Source organism: Xyrauchen texanus, chromosome 17, assembly GCF_025860055.1.
Source record: "Xyrauchen texanus isolate HMW12.3.18 chromosome 17, RBS_HiC_50CHRs, whole genome shotgun sequence".
Classification (NCBI taxonomy): Eukaryota; Metazoa; Chordata; class Actinopteri; order Cypriniformes; family Catostomidae; genus Xyrauchen; species Xyrauchen texanus.
The window spans coordinates 32,167,125-32,182,780 of record NC_068292.1 but is presented as its reverse complement, the minus strand read 5'-3'; the positions used below and the strand labels follow the sequence as shown (position 1 = coordinate 32,182,780).

At 36.7% G+C, this 15,656-nt stretch overlaps 1 protein-coding gene across 2 annotated transcripts; it reads left to right on the top strand.

Annotated features, from left to right (window-relative positions):
- The first annotated feature begins 748 nt into the window (after nucleotides 1-748).
- serinc2l (serine incorporator 2, like) lies at nucleotides 749-15,230 on the top strand. 2 transcript variants are annotated; one of them, XM_052146465.1, is made up of 11 exons: nucleotides 773-879; nucleotides 3,443-3,477; nucleotides 3,625-3,786; nucleotides 4,370-4,557; nucleotides 4,647-4,726; nucleotides 7,001-7,138; nucleotides 7,254-7,423; nucleotides 8,122-8,212; nucleotides 9,265-9,415; nucleotides 9,815-10,024; nucleotides 12,787-15,230. In XM_052146465.1, the coding sequence occupies exons 2-11, from the start codon at nucleotides 3,451-3,453 to the stop codon at nucleotides 12,923-12,925; spliced, it is 1,356 nt and encodes a 451-aa protein (XP_052002425.1). In that variant the 5' UTR covers nucleotides 773-879; nucleotides 3,443-3,450; the 3' UTR covers nucleotides 12,926-15,230. The 2 variants fall into 2 exon arrangements, with proteins under 2 accessions (XP_052002424.1, XP_052002425.1); XM_052146464.1 differs by lacking the exon at nucleotides 3,443-3,477 and having other exon boundaries at nucleotides 749-879.
- Nucleotides 15,231-15,656: the final 426 nt, after the last annotated feature.

The window sequence follows — 15,656 nt, the reverse complement described above, 5'->3', positions numbered from 1 at the left end:
TCTGGGAAATCTATAAGAAATGATATAATTCATAAAATATGTATGGTTTTACATAAGTTAAATGTAAAGGATTTAAAAATTAGGTTTCTTTGGGTACCTGCACATGTTGGAGTGAAAGGGAATGAGGAGGTTGATAAACTTGCAAAACAAACACTAAAACATAATAGAATATTACAAGTTCCATATAGCAAAACTGAAGCTAAAATATTAATTAAAGCATATGCAAGATCAAAATGGCAGGAGTATTGGGTGGATCAGGATAAAGGGAGACATTTATATAATATACAACCAGAAGTGGGTATAGGAAGGATAGAGTGTAGGAGTAGAAGAGAGGAAAGTATAATTACACGGTTAAGAATAGGACACACAGGGCTCAATTCTTCATTGAAATTAATAGGGAAACATCCAACAGGGAAATGCCAACATTGTACTCATTCAGAAACTGTGGAGCATATTTTATTTCAGTGCACAAAATACAGTCAAGAAAGAAACCAGCTTTTTCAGTCTCTCAGAATGATCAATCAGAATAATTTCACAATGCAAGGTTTATTAGGGAAAACATCTAGTAACATTTATCACTTTGTTATTAAGTATCTGAGAGACATAGACTTAGACAAAAGGATTTAAATTTTTTTTTTTTTTTTTTTTTTAGCTGAGTTCCAATATCTCTTGATTCACACTCCAGCCCAGTCGGTGGCGGTAATGCACCGTTAAGTTGGTTTGCCAACCGCCATAAAAAAACAAAAGAAGAAGAAGATCACCTGACTGACCAAGAGAAGCAACTCATACCTGCCAGTTGATCCTCTAACGGCTTGGAATTATTTAAATATTTAATAAGATATGGGGGCATGCATGGCGCTGTGCTCACTTGCGAGCTGTGTAAGTGTTAATTTAATTTCTGCGTCTAATATTTAAGCTACTTGTGGTGGCAACTGACAGCGTCACTAAATCATTTGTTGTTCACAAAATATGGCAAAATAATGTTACTCATCAGACGTACTGTTGCATTACATTGGGCATAGCATATGTTAACAACGTTTAAATTTACATAGAATTTACATGTGACACTGTGTGGGCCACTGAAGTGTGGTCGTTAGGATTGAGATGAGATGAGGAATAGCAGGTGCATGTTTCATAATACATTACTATGGTCTACTATGGTTAACCGCACTATTTATAGAAATGAAAACATTAGTAAGATGTTGATTTATTTAATTACGTCTCTGCTTTTTTTTTTTTTCTCCTGTGTTGACTGACAAAACGGTTCCTATGGATTTAAGCATCTCATAGATCAAATGTGGGCCACAGAGAATATAATCCACCTGGTTACACATGTTTAGAGAGACAGTTTTAAAAGAGAATAGTAGTTATGATTCAGTTGTACTTAAGTTCCCAGCTTGATCAAATATATCCTCTGTTGAAACCTATGCATTAAGAATTTATTTTATATACACATTATATTTTACTGTTTAAATGTTTGAAAGGGAAATCCCTAAGATGTTGCAAAATGACCATTTGATATTTATTTGTATTGGTTTAACCTAAAATGTGAGATGTCTATAGGCTACATACTGTAACAGAAGGACACCTGGTTAAAGAAATAGCTACATGCTTAAAAATTAAAAAGGCTACTTTTAGTTGAAACCAGACATTTATATCGAACACTATGTTCCAACGTTAATGTAATAAGTATATCCCACAAAGCCCACCAGGATGTTTTTGATTTGCGCTTTTTATCTGTTCTAACACAGTCTTCCATTAGTTTGAACAATCATCCAGCCAGGTGGTTTTTGAGAAATCTGAAATGGGTGACAGAGTTATTTTTGGTTATGCTTAGATTTTGATCTCTTTTACTGCTAGTTTTTCTAATAGGTTTATGAAAACTTGACAACATTAGAGATGCCTTTCCTGTAACTCTGCTCTTGAGTAAGTTTCAGATGAACTACCTCTTCTAGCATGAGTAACAGCAATTTGTGGTGATTTTAGTATGCAATAAGAGTGACTGATTTTATAGATGTCAAAGTCTTTAGCAATGATTTTCTCTTTCCTGCTTTTACAGCAAATCTTTGTTCCTTGAGAAGGTGTTTATAGATTGTATATTATTAATATTAACTAGGGCATCAGCAAGTCTTAAATATATGTTATGAAGAACATAATCTGAGATTGCAACAGCCAATTATGCATTTGTTTGATCAAAGCCTAATGCCATTTTAGTGATTGGAACTTATTCGCAAGTACTCAATAGTGTAGATGTATTCCGGGTTCAACTTAAGTTGAGATAAGTCGACAGCATTAGTGGCATAATGTTGATTATCACAAAAATACATTTTGACTTGTCCCACCTTTTCTTTAAAAAAAGCAAAAATGTGGGTTAAAGTGAGACACTTTCAATGGAAGTGAATGAGGGAAAAATTTTGAATGTTAAAATACTCACTGCTTCATAAGTATAGCCACAAGACATAAACAATATGTGTTAACATGATTTTAGTGTAATAAAATCACTTACTAACCTTTTCCTTGTAAAGTTATAGCCAATTTTACAACTTTGTTGTCATGACGATGTAATCTCAACAAACCCTAAAAGGACTGTAAAATGTATGATTTAAACAGCTTAAATAATACATACGTTTCAACAGAAGATTTAATGTATGTGCGTTTGTAAAACAATAAGCTTCACATTTCTGCCTTTTAACCCACCAAAACCTCCATTATAAGTGGCTCACTGTAACTTCGATTTTTGCTGGACAAGGATGGACAAGTCAAAATATTTTTTTATGGACATTAACATTGATAACAAAATGCATATGCTGTCCTTTGATTTGAACTTGTATTGAACCTGGAATATTCCTTTAACGTTTTAATGCTTTTTTTGTGTATGACAGGGATAGTTCACCCAAAAAGGAAAATTCTCTCATCTTTTACTCCCCCTCATGCCATCCCAGATGTGTACGACTTTTTCATCAGCAGAATATAAGCAAATATTTTTTATAAAAATATCTCAGCTCTGTTTGTCTGTTCAATGGTGGCCAGAACTTTGAAGGTCCAATAAGTATTTATATACAGCATAAAAGTGATCTCCAGTGGTTAAATCCATGTCTTTAGAAGAATATGATAGGTTTGGATGAAAAACAGTTTAATATTTAAGTCCTTTTCTACTATAAATTTCTTTTGTTTTTGCCGGTTTGCATTCTCGGTGCATATCGTCACCTTCTGGGCAGGGAGGAAATTTATAATAAAAAAAGTCTTAAATATTGATCTGTTTCTCACCCCAACCTAACATATTACTTCTGAAGCTACAGGATGGATCTAACCACTGGAGCCTTATTGATTATTTTATGCTGCCTTCATGTGCTTTTTCAAAGATCTGACCACTGTTCATTTGATTTGTATGGACCTACAGAGGTGAGTTATTCTTCTAAAAATCTTCATTTGTTTTCTGTAGAAGAAAGAATGTCTCTCATCTGGGACGGCATGAGGGTGAGTAAAAATGATGAGATCATTTTCATTTTTGGTTGAACTTCCCTTTAAAGTTTTTAATAAATTACAGGTTTTCTGTAAACACTTTTACAGGTGAAGCATCCTTTGTTAATTGGTTAATTCATGTCATGCAATTCCCTGTTGCAGGCCTCATGTTTATGTGGCTCAGCTCCATGTCTTCTTTGTGGCTGTTGTCCTTCTACGAACAACTCCACTGTCACACGGCTGGTCTTCTCCTTCTTTCTCCTACTGGGCACACTGGTGTCTGTAATAATGATCTTGCCTGGCATGGAGACGCAGCTCCGCAAGGTGGGCCCACCCTCAATGTTTACCCACTCCATGCGTGTGTTATGTTTAAGGTATACTACAGGAATTTCTAATTGAATAGTTAATTAGAAATGAACAAAATATATTTACTGAGCCAGCCAGTACAGAAAAAATCTTTGATCAAAATTGTGTTCTTGTCTTACACCGTGTTCCTACAGTAAGCCTACAATATTGATCTTACTTTCAGAGTTATGTTCGATTTGGTGGGAATCATTAGTCCTTGCATGTTTATGTCATGCCCATAAACAAAGAAAAGAAGGTCTGGCAGCATATATGCTACTTACTCAGAAGTTATATTTCCAGATATATGTTTTTTATTACTTTTTTCTTACTATCAGTGACCCTTGTTGTAGCTTGTTAGATCCATTTGGATATGGTGATCTCATGGGTGTACCTCAACCATCACATTAATCAGTGCAGAAGAGCAGTGCAAAGAAAATATAGTTCCTCCACTAGTAACTTGCAATTTCATGTTAAACTAAAGATGTTGATTGAGAGCCCAGAATTATGAAGTGTCCCTTTAATTCAACGTTAACATAACACAACATATTTAATGTCCCTTTAGATTCCTGGCTTTTGTCAAGGGGGAACCACGATACCAGGGATTGAAAACCATGTGAACTGCAACGTGATTGTTGGCTACAAATCAGTCTACCGTATGTGTTTTGCTATGGCTTGCTTCTTTTTCCTTTTCTCTGCTATAATGATTCGTGTACGGAGCAGCAAAGACCCTCGCGCCGCCATTCAGAACGGGTAGGCTTGATTTACTGTGTGATGTGCTCTACTACAAAAAGGAAGACACTTTTAAATTTTGATTCCATCTGTGGCTGTTTTGTCTACAGGTTCTGGTTCTTCAAGTTTCTGATCCTGGTTGGTATCACCGTTGGAGCCTTTTTCATCCCAGATGGAACATTTCATAATGGTATATCATATAAAAAACAGATTAAAGTTTAGCTTACCTAAAAAAGAAAATGATCTCATCATTTACTCACACTCATGCCATCTGAGATGTGTATGACTTTCTTTCTTCTGCTAACACAAATTAAGATATTTAGAATAACATTTCAACTCAAGTGAATTGTGACCACAATTTTAAAAGGCAGCATAAAAGTAATCCATACGACTTCAGTGGTTTAATCAATGTTTTCTGAAGCGATCTAATTGATTTTGGGTGGGAACAGAAAAAATATATGTCCTTTTTTCACTATAAATCGTGACATCAGCAGTCTCCTTGGTGATCATGATTTTAAGCTTGATTACACTTCCTAGCACTCTGCACATGCATCAAGCACTAAAAAGTGTAATCGAGCCTGAACGCATGATTGAGCATAGACTGCAATGGCAAGATGTACAGTGAAAAAAGTTATATTTTGAGTCTGTTCTCACCCAAAATAGATTGGATCACTTTAGTAGACATGGATTAAACCACTGTAGTGTAGTTACTTTTATGCTGCCTTTTATGCCTTGATCCTCTGCTGATATTGTATGTTTGCCCACTGACAAACAAATGATCAGTCTATAATTTTAATGGTAGGTTAATTTGAACAGTGAGAGACAGAATAACAACAAAAAAAATCCAGAAAAACACATGTCAAAAATATTATAAATTGAATTGCATTTTAATGAGGGAAATAAGTATTCGACCCCTCTGCAAAACATGACTTAGTACTTGGTGGCAAAACCCTTGCTGGCAATCACAGAGATCAGATGTTTCTTGTAATTGGCCACAAGGTTTGCACACATCTCAGGAGGGATTTTGTCCCACCCCTCTTTGCAGATCTTCTCCAAGTCATTAAGGTTTCGAGGCTGACGTTTGGCAACAATATATAGATATAGAATCACAGTATATGTGTATATATATATATATATATATATATATATATATCTGCGATGGACTGGCGACCTGTCCAGGGTGTCCCCCGCCTTTCGCCCAATGTTAGCTGGGATAGGCTCCAGCCCCCCGCGACCCTGTACACAGGATAAGCGGTTGAAATCTTTGTTTGTGAAATCTTTGTTTGTGTTGACGATGGATGGATATATATATATACTGTGATTCTGAACATTCTTAATAATCAGTTTCTGTATACAATGTATTGAAGTTAATGCCTCTTGAAAAACTAAGAGTCAGTGTCTCAATTGGTTACTTTTCACATGAAACAGAATTTGAAATGCATTTAACTTCTGAAATGTGACACATTTCTAAGTATGACATTTTTAGCAGAAAATAACTTGAGGCAAGACTTGATTTTATCCATCTGGATATGATTGTTTCGTGGAAAGTGGGCTTTTGAAGTAAAGTACAGAGCACACTTTAAGGGATAGTTCACCCAAAAATGAAAATTCATCATTTACTCATCCTCATGCCATCCCAGACTTTTTTTCTTAAGCAGAACACAAACAAAGATTTTTGGATAACTATTTCAGCTGTGTGGGTCCATATAATGCAAGTAAATGGTGATCAGACCTTTTGTAGCTCTAAAAATCACATAAAGGAAACATAAATCCATATCTTCAGAAGCAATAGAATTGGTGTGTCTGAGAAACAGAACAGTCTTTTGTTACTCTAAATCTCCAGTTTAACTTTCAATTTGAGATGTAAAAGTGAAAGTGGAGATTTAAAGTAAAAAAAAAAAGGCCTTATGGGGACCTGGGTAGCTCAGTGAGTATTGACATTGAATTGACTACCACCCCTGCAATCAGAGTTTGAATCCAGGGTTTACTGAGTGACTCCAGCCAGGTCTCCTAAGCAACCAAATTGCCCCGGTTTCTAGGGCAGATAGAGTCGGATGGAGTAACTTCCTTGTGGTTGCGATTAGTGGTTCTCGCTCTCAGTGGGGAGCACGGTAAGTTGTGCGTGGATCGCGGAGAGTAGCATGAGCCTCCACATGCTAGGAGTCTCCATGGTGTCATGCATAACGAGCCATGTGTTAAGATGCATGGGTTGATGGTCTCAGAAGCGGAGGCAACAGAGACTTGTCCTCCTCCTCCCGGATTGTGGTGAGTAACCATGCCATCACGAGGACCTACTAAGTAGTGGGAATTGGGCATTCCAAATTGGGGAGGAAAAGGATATATAAAAAAATAAGGCCTTATATTTTGTTTATATCTGTTTCTCACCCATTTTTGGGTGAACTATCTTTAACAAGTATGCTCCCACCATCCAGTTCTATTGAAGCTTTTTTTCCCCCCTTCACAGTATGGTTCTACTTTGGTATCGTGGGCTCCTTCATGTTTATCTTGATCCAGCTCATTCTCCTAATTGACTTTGCTCACTCCTGGAATGAGGTTTGGGTGAGGAATGCTGAGGAGGGCAACAGCAAGTGTTGGTTCTCAGGTATGTAGAGAGCAGGTAGACTGTAATATACTGTTCACCACAATGGGCTTGCAACGTGTGTCTCAGTCAATACATTTCAGAGAAAGAAACATGAGACTATGTTCTCTGCCTACAGGTCTGCTGTTCTTCACTATACTACATTACGTCTTGGCCTTTGCTGCGATCGTGCTGTTTTATCTATACTACACTAAACCCGACGACTGTGCCGAACACAAGTTCTTCATCAGTTTTAACCTTATTCTTTGTGTCATCATATCGGTGGTTTCCATTCTGCCCAAAGTGCAGGTGAGCTTTCTCCTTGCAGAGAGGGTCTTAAAGGGAGAGTTCACCCAAAAATGGAAATTCTATCATCCTTCATTTGCACTCATTTTGTTTCAACTCCATATGATTGTGTGGAGCACAAATGTAGGAAAGAACATTATCCTTAGTCACCTTCACTTTTCATTTCATACAATGAAATAGTGAATAGTGACAGAGGCTAACATTCTGCCTAACATATCCTTTTGTTCAGCAAAAAAAGAGAGTAATATGGGGTTTGAAACACATGAAGGTGAGTAAATGATGACAATTCTTTGGATGAACTATATCTTTAAGACCTTGCACATGGAGCAATAAACAGGAACTGACAAATACATTTTTACTAGCTGTGCATGAATATGGAATGGCCTGCGCACATAAATCATAACACTCATGAATGCTGATTTATGATGTGCATAAGGAAACAAACGCTATGTTGTTCTGAAGGTCATCTTCCTTTTGCTCTGTATCTAGCTTTTGTCTTTTTACGCATACTTCTTTGTTTCTTTCTTTGCAAAAATAATATCAATGCTGGACTGCCACAAGAGACAAGCCCCCTTTGCTGTGCTAGCCATTAGAAAAACAAGTTATCAGTAGTTTCACACGATTTTTCTTAAGGTGGACAACATATTGTGTGTTTTTCATTTACAAATTGTGTATTGTATTCATTTGTCTTGTGTCTGCAGGATGTTTCACCACAGTCTGGTCTGCTTCAATCCTCTCTGATCACTTTATACACTATGTACGTCACTTGGTCTGCCATGACCAATAATCCAAGTAAGTCATGAAAACAAGTCTCTAAAAATATTTACTGTCTGACTTTGGTCCATTTTTATTTTTATTTAATTAATTTTTGTTTTGGTCTTCCTCAGAATGATCAGTTGTTGGTGAGTTTTGTGGCATACAAATTAATGTCCAACCTTTATAGCCTCCAGTTGCTTGTTACTGAATAAAGCCGTATTACCTACTAAAATCCAGTGCACATATTTACCCCACTATCCCCACATAATGTTGTGGTCCACTATTTGATGCTATATTAATGGAATGATTCACCCAATTATGAACATTTTCTCATTATTTACTCAGCCTTATGTATCCCAGATGTGCATGACTTTCTTTCTTTTGCAGAACACAAACAATGATTTTTAGATAAATATCTCAGCTCTGTAGGTCCACACAATGCAAATCAACAGGGTCCAAAAATTTGAGGCTCAAAAAAACACATACAAGTAATCCATACGACTCCAGTGGTTAATCCATGTCTTCAGGAGTGATATGAAAGGTGAGGGTGAGAAATAGATAAATTTTTAAGTATTTTTAAAAGTTTTTACTATAAATCTCAAATTTCAAACTTTCAAAAAAGGACTTCAATATTGATCTGTTTCTCAACCACACCTATCATATCACTTCTGAAGGCATAGATTTAACCACTGGAGTCATATGGATTACTGTTATGCTGCCTCTATGTGCTTTTTTGAGCTTGAAACTTTTGAGCCCTGTTGACTTGCATTGAATGGGCCAACAAAGCTTAAGTATTCTTCTAAAAATCTTTGTTTGTGTTCAGCAGAATAACGAAAGCCATACTCCTCTGGTATGGCATTTGGATGTGTAAATGATAAGAGAATTGTCATTTTGGTTGAACTACCCCTTTAACAATCTAGAACCTTTGAAAGTGCGATTAGTTGACCACTTAACGTGCAGTGTTTATTTGCAAGTCTGAGTAGCGATGTAGTGCCTCAATGTGTCACATTAATGTCTGATTAATGATGTTCACAATGCTTCAGTTGATTTAATTATTTAACTGTTTATTTGCATGGTTCTGTATTTAGACCGGGAGTGTAACCCTAGTCTGCTCAGCCTGGTGTCCAATGTCAGCACAGCGGAGGCCACGCCCACCAGCTCCCCTGGGATGGTACAATGGTGGGATGCTCAAGGCATTGTGGGACTGATCATCTTTCTCTTTTGCACTTTTTACGCCAGGTAGATTAAGAAAAAATATTGTATATGATTTTGGATTTGTGTCCTTGAGCCTTTTCAGTCTTGTTGTGGATGTGCTCTCAGTGTATTGAAAAAGACCATCTTAAGCACCTTTTCACATCAGCCACTGTAGTTAACTGGTGTTTCCATGCTTACATAACAATTTGGCAGCCACAGCTATGTAGCTGCCTATTGGCATAGATTGATTGTTGCTGTCAGGTGTTGACACCTGTAGCCCATCCAAATGGCCCTCACCCTTAGAACTCTAGACTAAATTCTTGCTTATCACCCATTAAAAGCAAGGTACTCGGATCCAAGTGAAGGACTTACCCATACATAATGTCATCTGTGTGCTGGTGTCGTATAACCGGTTTCAAAGAATTATTGTTTTTTTTTGTCCAGTATCCGTTCATCCAGTAACGCTCAGGTGAACAGGCTGATGCAGACAGAGGAGGGGAAGGGTTCTGGGGGAGGGGAGGAAGTTGGCGAGGACGGCCTTCGGCGTGCTTTGGATAACGAGGAGGACGGTGTCACTTACAGCTATTCTTTTTTCCACTTCCACCTCTTCCTGGCTTCTCTCTACATCATGATGACTCTCACTAACTGGTACAAGTAAGTGATCACTCTGGAGTGACATGAAGGTGTTGGCTTCAGTACAGCAGGAGGATGCGTTTTTTTTTCCGAGTGTGTAAGACTATTTTTGCAATCTTTTGCCTGGTAGAAGATAAGACGGGCGAAAAAAAAGATGTAGACTTTTATTGAAGCAGGGTCCCATGCTATATCTAATGGCAAGAATTTCAAAAATCTTGGGGGCAACCACTAGTATCCACCCAGAACAACCTAGTAAACCACAAAACAACATGCTATAGCCCACTGAGAACACCAAAGCAACTGTATAGCAACACCTTGCTAAGCACACACAACACCTTGGCAACAAGATACATCAGTTATCCTGGCAACATCTTTTGCAAGAGCAAACACTGGTCACATTTTCTTTAGTAAATTCAAGTAATGTTTTCCATTCCATTTGGTGGTGCTTGTTATGCAGAAATAACATACTTCACCATTACATTTAAATGCTTGACCTAAAACACCTACATTTACACATTATTACAATAGCTACATTACTACATTTTGTTGAATATTTTTATATGTACTGATATACATTTGAGTTTACATTTGATATGTATAACTAGCACTAAAGAGACTACTGTCTCTTTAAGGGAATGGATGCTCCTCAAGCAAGTGTTTACAGTTGAATGAGCGCAGCGCACATTAACGAGAAGTTACAGTATTTTTTACATCATCCGTGTAATGTGATATTAGAATTAATTATTATTTTTACCTTTCTGATCACCAATTGACTGTAAATAACTGAAAGGATATTAAAAGAGACATGAAATGAAAATGGGGTGCGTGGATCTCGTCTTTAGATGCAAAATACACAGAACAAATATTTATAAATTCTCAAATTTAAATCTACAAGCTCTTGAGTTTTACAACACTATTACCTTCTAACAGCTCACGTCACAAGATGCAACACTGTAAAAGACGAGACGGAATCCAGATTCATAATAGCAGCTTCTTATTCAGTAAATGAATTCGGTGCTTCACTACTATACAACTCAATAACTGGCGAGTGAAATCGTAATATTTTCTTGCCATTGGCAAATATTAGACATATTTTAGTCAAATATGTGAGTGATTTACTCGCTATATAGAAGGCTGTGTTTATTAATTATTTTGATATATTTGTCCTCTAAAAAGTAATCTTGGCAATACATGGTGGATATACTGGTTTTTGGTAAAAATTAAGATTCTTGTTTATCCAGACTAGGGTTGGGCGATGTCCCTTAATTGGCAGTTGACGATGTTGACAGTAAAACATCGTGATGGACGATGATATCGTCGGTGGGGTGGGGTGGGGCGGGTGGATTATATAATTTCATATAATTTTCAAAAATTATAAGAAAAATAATAATTTCGTTATTTTACTAACCCAACTAATGACTCGTCGGCGCTTTATCAGTAGGTTGCACGACACGTGAAGCATTTTTTTTTTTTTTTTGCTTTCACTTAAGAAGAGTTGTGCACTTTATTTTAATATATCTTTTTACATAAATACTATTTTCCACTTAAAAACTATAATTTCGTTATTTTACTCACTGATGAGCAAAAGGTCGAGGCAGAAATGACCATGTACCTGCAGGAAATGGCCATTGATGGGCAAGAGGACCCGCTGACTTGGTGGAAAACGAACGACAAAAGGTTTCCGTTCATGGCAAGATTAGCACGGAAATATCTGTGCATATGTGCTACCAGTACTCCATCAGAGCGGGTCTTCAGCACAGCGGGTAGTGTAGTTACTCCAATCCGTAGCTTATTAAAACCAGATAAAGTGAATATGTTGGTAGTTCTGGCCAGAAACATCGAAATTTAAACATGGTCTATGGTGAAAGATATTAGACTTCTTTACGCATTTTTCGCCATCCGTTGCGGAGCTATTCGATTTTGCATATTATTTTTTAAACGTTCATTTGTGTAGTTCATATTTTGTAGTTATTTTGTAGCCTGTGCTGAAGTTAATTGTGCTGCTAATTATAAGTGAAATGTTAATGCCGAGTTTCGGTCTGAGTGTTGTTCCCGTTTTCCTGTTCTTTATTTGTTGTTCTTCTATGTTTTAATAAATGTGTGTTATTCATATTCACCTTGTTTCTTTCATTTGATTTGACATTATGGATTTATGGCCAAGGAAATTTTTCTTTAAAAGTATTAACCAGACAAAAGTTATTTGACGTTCGCTTGTCTGGGTTTATCTTAAACTGCCGCTTCAGCGTATACAAGAGCTATGTGACAATGAGCAAGATGTTCTGAGACACTACAACTACTAATAATTAATTAATAAAGGCTATTTTCTTGTAGCCTACAACATAACATATTTTAATCTAAATGTACAGTGTAAGACATGTAAAAAAAGACAAGAAGCTAACAATGTCAAGATCAATATTTGTGTAGCCTGCCTGACACGGTATTTTCACAGACTAACACGCCACGCCTCTGGCATATACTACAGTATTTAAAATAGCATATATGCATTAGTTATATTCTCAATTTAATTTACAGAGCAATCCCTGCAAAGTTTTTAGGTTAACTATAGAAGAGACTAGGATTAGTGAGTCACACTAGCAAGACTCGCAAAAGGGGGCGTGGCATCACAATGGTGGCTCTACATCGTGATGTTGGTCAGCCATCACGATGGACGATGATATCGTCCATCAGCACAACCCTAATCCAGACGTTGAGATACATTTGGTTTTTTTAACCAGCTTAATTCTTATTTCTCTCTTCTGCTCTTTTCTCTCATTGATCTTCAGGTCTGACACCACCACTCAGGCCATGCAGAGCTCTATGCCTGCGGTGTGGGTTAAGATCTGCTCCAGCTGGCTGAGTCTGGCCCTCTACATGTGGACCCTTGTGGCTCCTCTTATTTTCCCCAACCGTGACTTCAACTGAGCTTGAAAGGGCGAGACTGTCTCACACTTTCACAGCTATTTGTGTCTGTGTGTGGGTATGTGTGAGATAGAAATATAAAAAAAAAACATTCAAGCAATTCATCATCACCAGTGATACATAGTTTTAAACAAATCTGTATTAGATCTGGTCATATCACTGTTGATGACTTTTATAGGGCTGTAAAGTAGTTGCAAGTTTAAAATTGCATGCATGTTACCATGACAAGTATTTAAAAAAATTACAAACAATTATTATTTCAGTTGTTCAGTAAATTGACACGACACTTGAGGATTACTGCTGTGCAAAAAGTTGCTATTCAACATTAGTGTGAAGAGTTTCTTTTTAACTTTGTTTAATGCATAATGTTCACACCCTAGCATAGCGTGTGTGAGTGTGTGTGCATGCTGCTGCTGCTGCATATGATGCACATACCCACATATGATGGATAAATGAGATAAATTATTAAAATAGATTAGATCAGTATGTAGCTTCTACTGTGATGTCCCTATGGATTCATTCATGCCCATTGCATTTCAATACTCATGGCTGTTAAAGGGATTGTTCACCCAAAAAGTGAAAATTCTGTCATCATTTATTCACCCTCATGTTGTTCAAACCCATTGACTGACTTTCTTCTGATTTACACCCTCCATCACCATTCACTCTTATTGTATGGGAAATGATGCAATGAAAGTGAATGGTGATAGAGACTAGCATACTGCCTAACATCTCCATTTGTGTTAAACAGTGTAAAGAAAGCCATTCAGGTTTGAAACAATATGAGGGTGAGTAAGTGATGACAGATTTATTAAGGTGATTTATCCCTTTTTATTTAAAGGGTTTGCTTTAATTTCAAAATCAATATGGCTATTAGTGTGTTTTGTAAAGTCAATATTGCTAGTTTATATTTATTAGATTAAGGTAACAGTACTACTTGTACATGTGTGTTTATGAATTGTAAGCTACTCATACCTTAGGCCACACATTTCCAAGCTCAATAACTGTCCTACTTCAACTTTGTGGTCCTTGCCACGAATACAAATATGCATGTTACTGCTGCTAGAAACCTGCTCTACCTGAAGGGGAAATTATTTTTACAGTGATACAATTTCAACATCAGGGTCTTCAATATATTGTACAATACATATTATCAATATAAAATACTAGGAAATTTCACTATGATTATGCACTTTGTTCTTAAGCAATGTCAGCAGGGAAGCAGGGCTGTGGGTAGCCCATGTGCACCGTGGGTCCTAAAGGGGGCTGTTATCACTCCAGGCCCTCTGTACAGCCCCATAGAACTTGTGTGTTTAGGAGATAAGCTCAGCCCGACACACCCTTCCCTAGTACAGTAAAGTGCAGATTTCACTTGAGATTTCACACTCTGGACTGGGTCTCCCCCTCTGCTGCTCCCACTGCCATGAAAACAGACTGTGCTGTAATATATATAAAATCACTGATCATAATAATACACATTATGGTGCTGCCAATCCATCAGAGGCACATCTTAACATATCTTGAGTGTCAATCAGTGCGTGTGTGTGTGCGCGCGTGTGTGTGTGTGTGCGCGCGAGTGCATGTGTGATTTAGTGTGTAAAACCGTTCCTTGAAATAACATTTGTATATAAATTTACATTTGTTGATGATTGATGTGTTTAATGGGTAGATGGTATTTCTGAGTAAAGACTTAATTCTTCCATTGTCAGTGATTGTTTTTTTTTTTTTTTTTATCTAAAGATTTCTGTAAATTAACTCATTTGTTTCTTGTAAGCACATGCTGGACTAAATTCTAAAAAGTTTTTTATTTTAAAAAAGTGGCAAAAACATCAGTTTAGGTTTCTTTTTGTCCCATTACAAAATTATGAAGTTATCAAATTTCATGACTCTTTAAGTATTGTGGATATATCTGCTTCAAGTCATTTAGTATTGTGAACACTTGCCTGTGTGAGACTATGCCATGCTTGTGACTGAAACTGATTGTCAAGTATATTGTTTGTATATATTCTGCATTTGTGTTAACACAAGCATGACCGTTCATTATTAGGAGCAACATGTAAGATTTGTAATTCTGTTGATAATTCTTCATGTGCCTTTCTTTATTGCTTTCGATATTCTATCTTATCAAAAGTGACCAGGTTTATTCAGACCTGTTAAGAAGTGCCTTCGCGGTTTTGTAATTGTAACATTTCATATTTGTTTTCATACCATGGACAATTGCTTTTGCACGTTTTCTCTGTGGAAGTAATATTACAGTGATCTGTGCTAATACGGTATACTGCATATTTTAATAAACTGATGTAATGAGTTGGTTTATCACAGTCAGTTTTTACAAATTGTGATTGTATATTGATTCGACTCCCAATTTAGCACGAAGTATGTGCAATAACGTCAAAACTAGTCACATGTAAATGTCGGTCCTGGAATAGTTAGAAATAGATTTTTATTTGGAGTCTGTCCACCAGATGGAACTGATGTGCTGCTGATGCTATCTCTTATGTCAATGTGAATATTCTTTGCTCGATATTGATGGCCATCACTGGTCAAACAATGTACCCTTTTAGTAGTTGATAATACATCAGTTATGTAATAACATATCAGTAGTTATCATTGTAAAATATTATATCTGACATCAATGATTGACTTCAGATATTGATTCAACTTTTCAATAGCATTCAAAGTGTTCACGGTTGTTTTTGCCTCTAGTAGTTTGTGTACAAGTCCCATTTAGGCA

Bases quoted from the DNA above. Each gene is read 5' to 3' on its own strand.
- serinc2l (XM_052146464.1), top strand. From the start codon at position 841: ATGGGGGCATGCATGGCGCTGTGCTCACTTGCGAGCTGT. The intron at 3,787-4,369 runs GTGGGCCCACCC...ATGTCCCTTTAG, and splicing joins TGGAGACGCAGCTCCGCAAG to ATTCCTGGCTTTTGTCAAGG. The intron at 4,727-7,000 runs GTATATCATATA...CCCCCTTCACAG, and splicing joins AGATGGAACATTTCATAATG to TATGGTTCTACTTTGGTATC.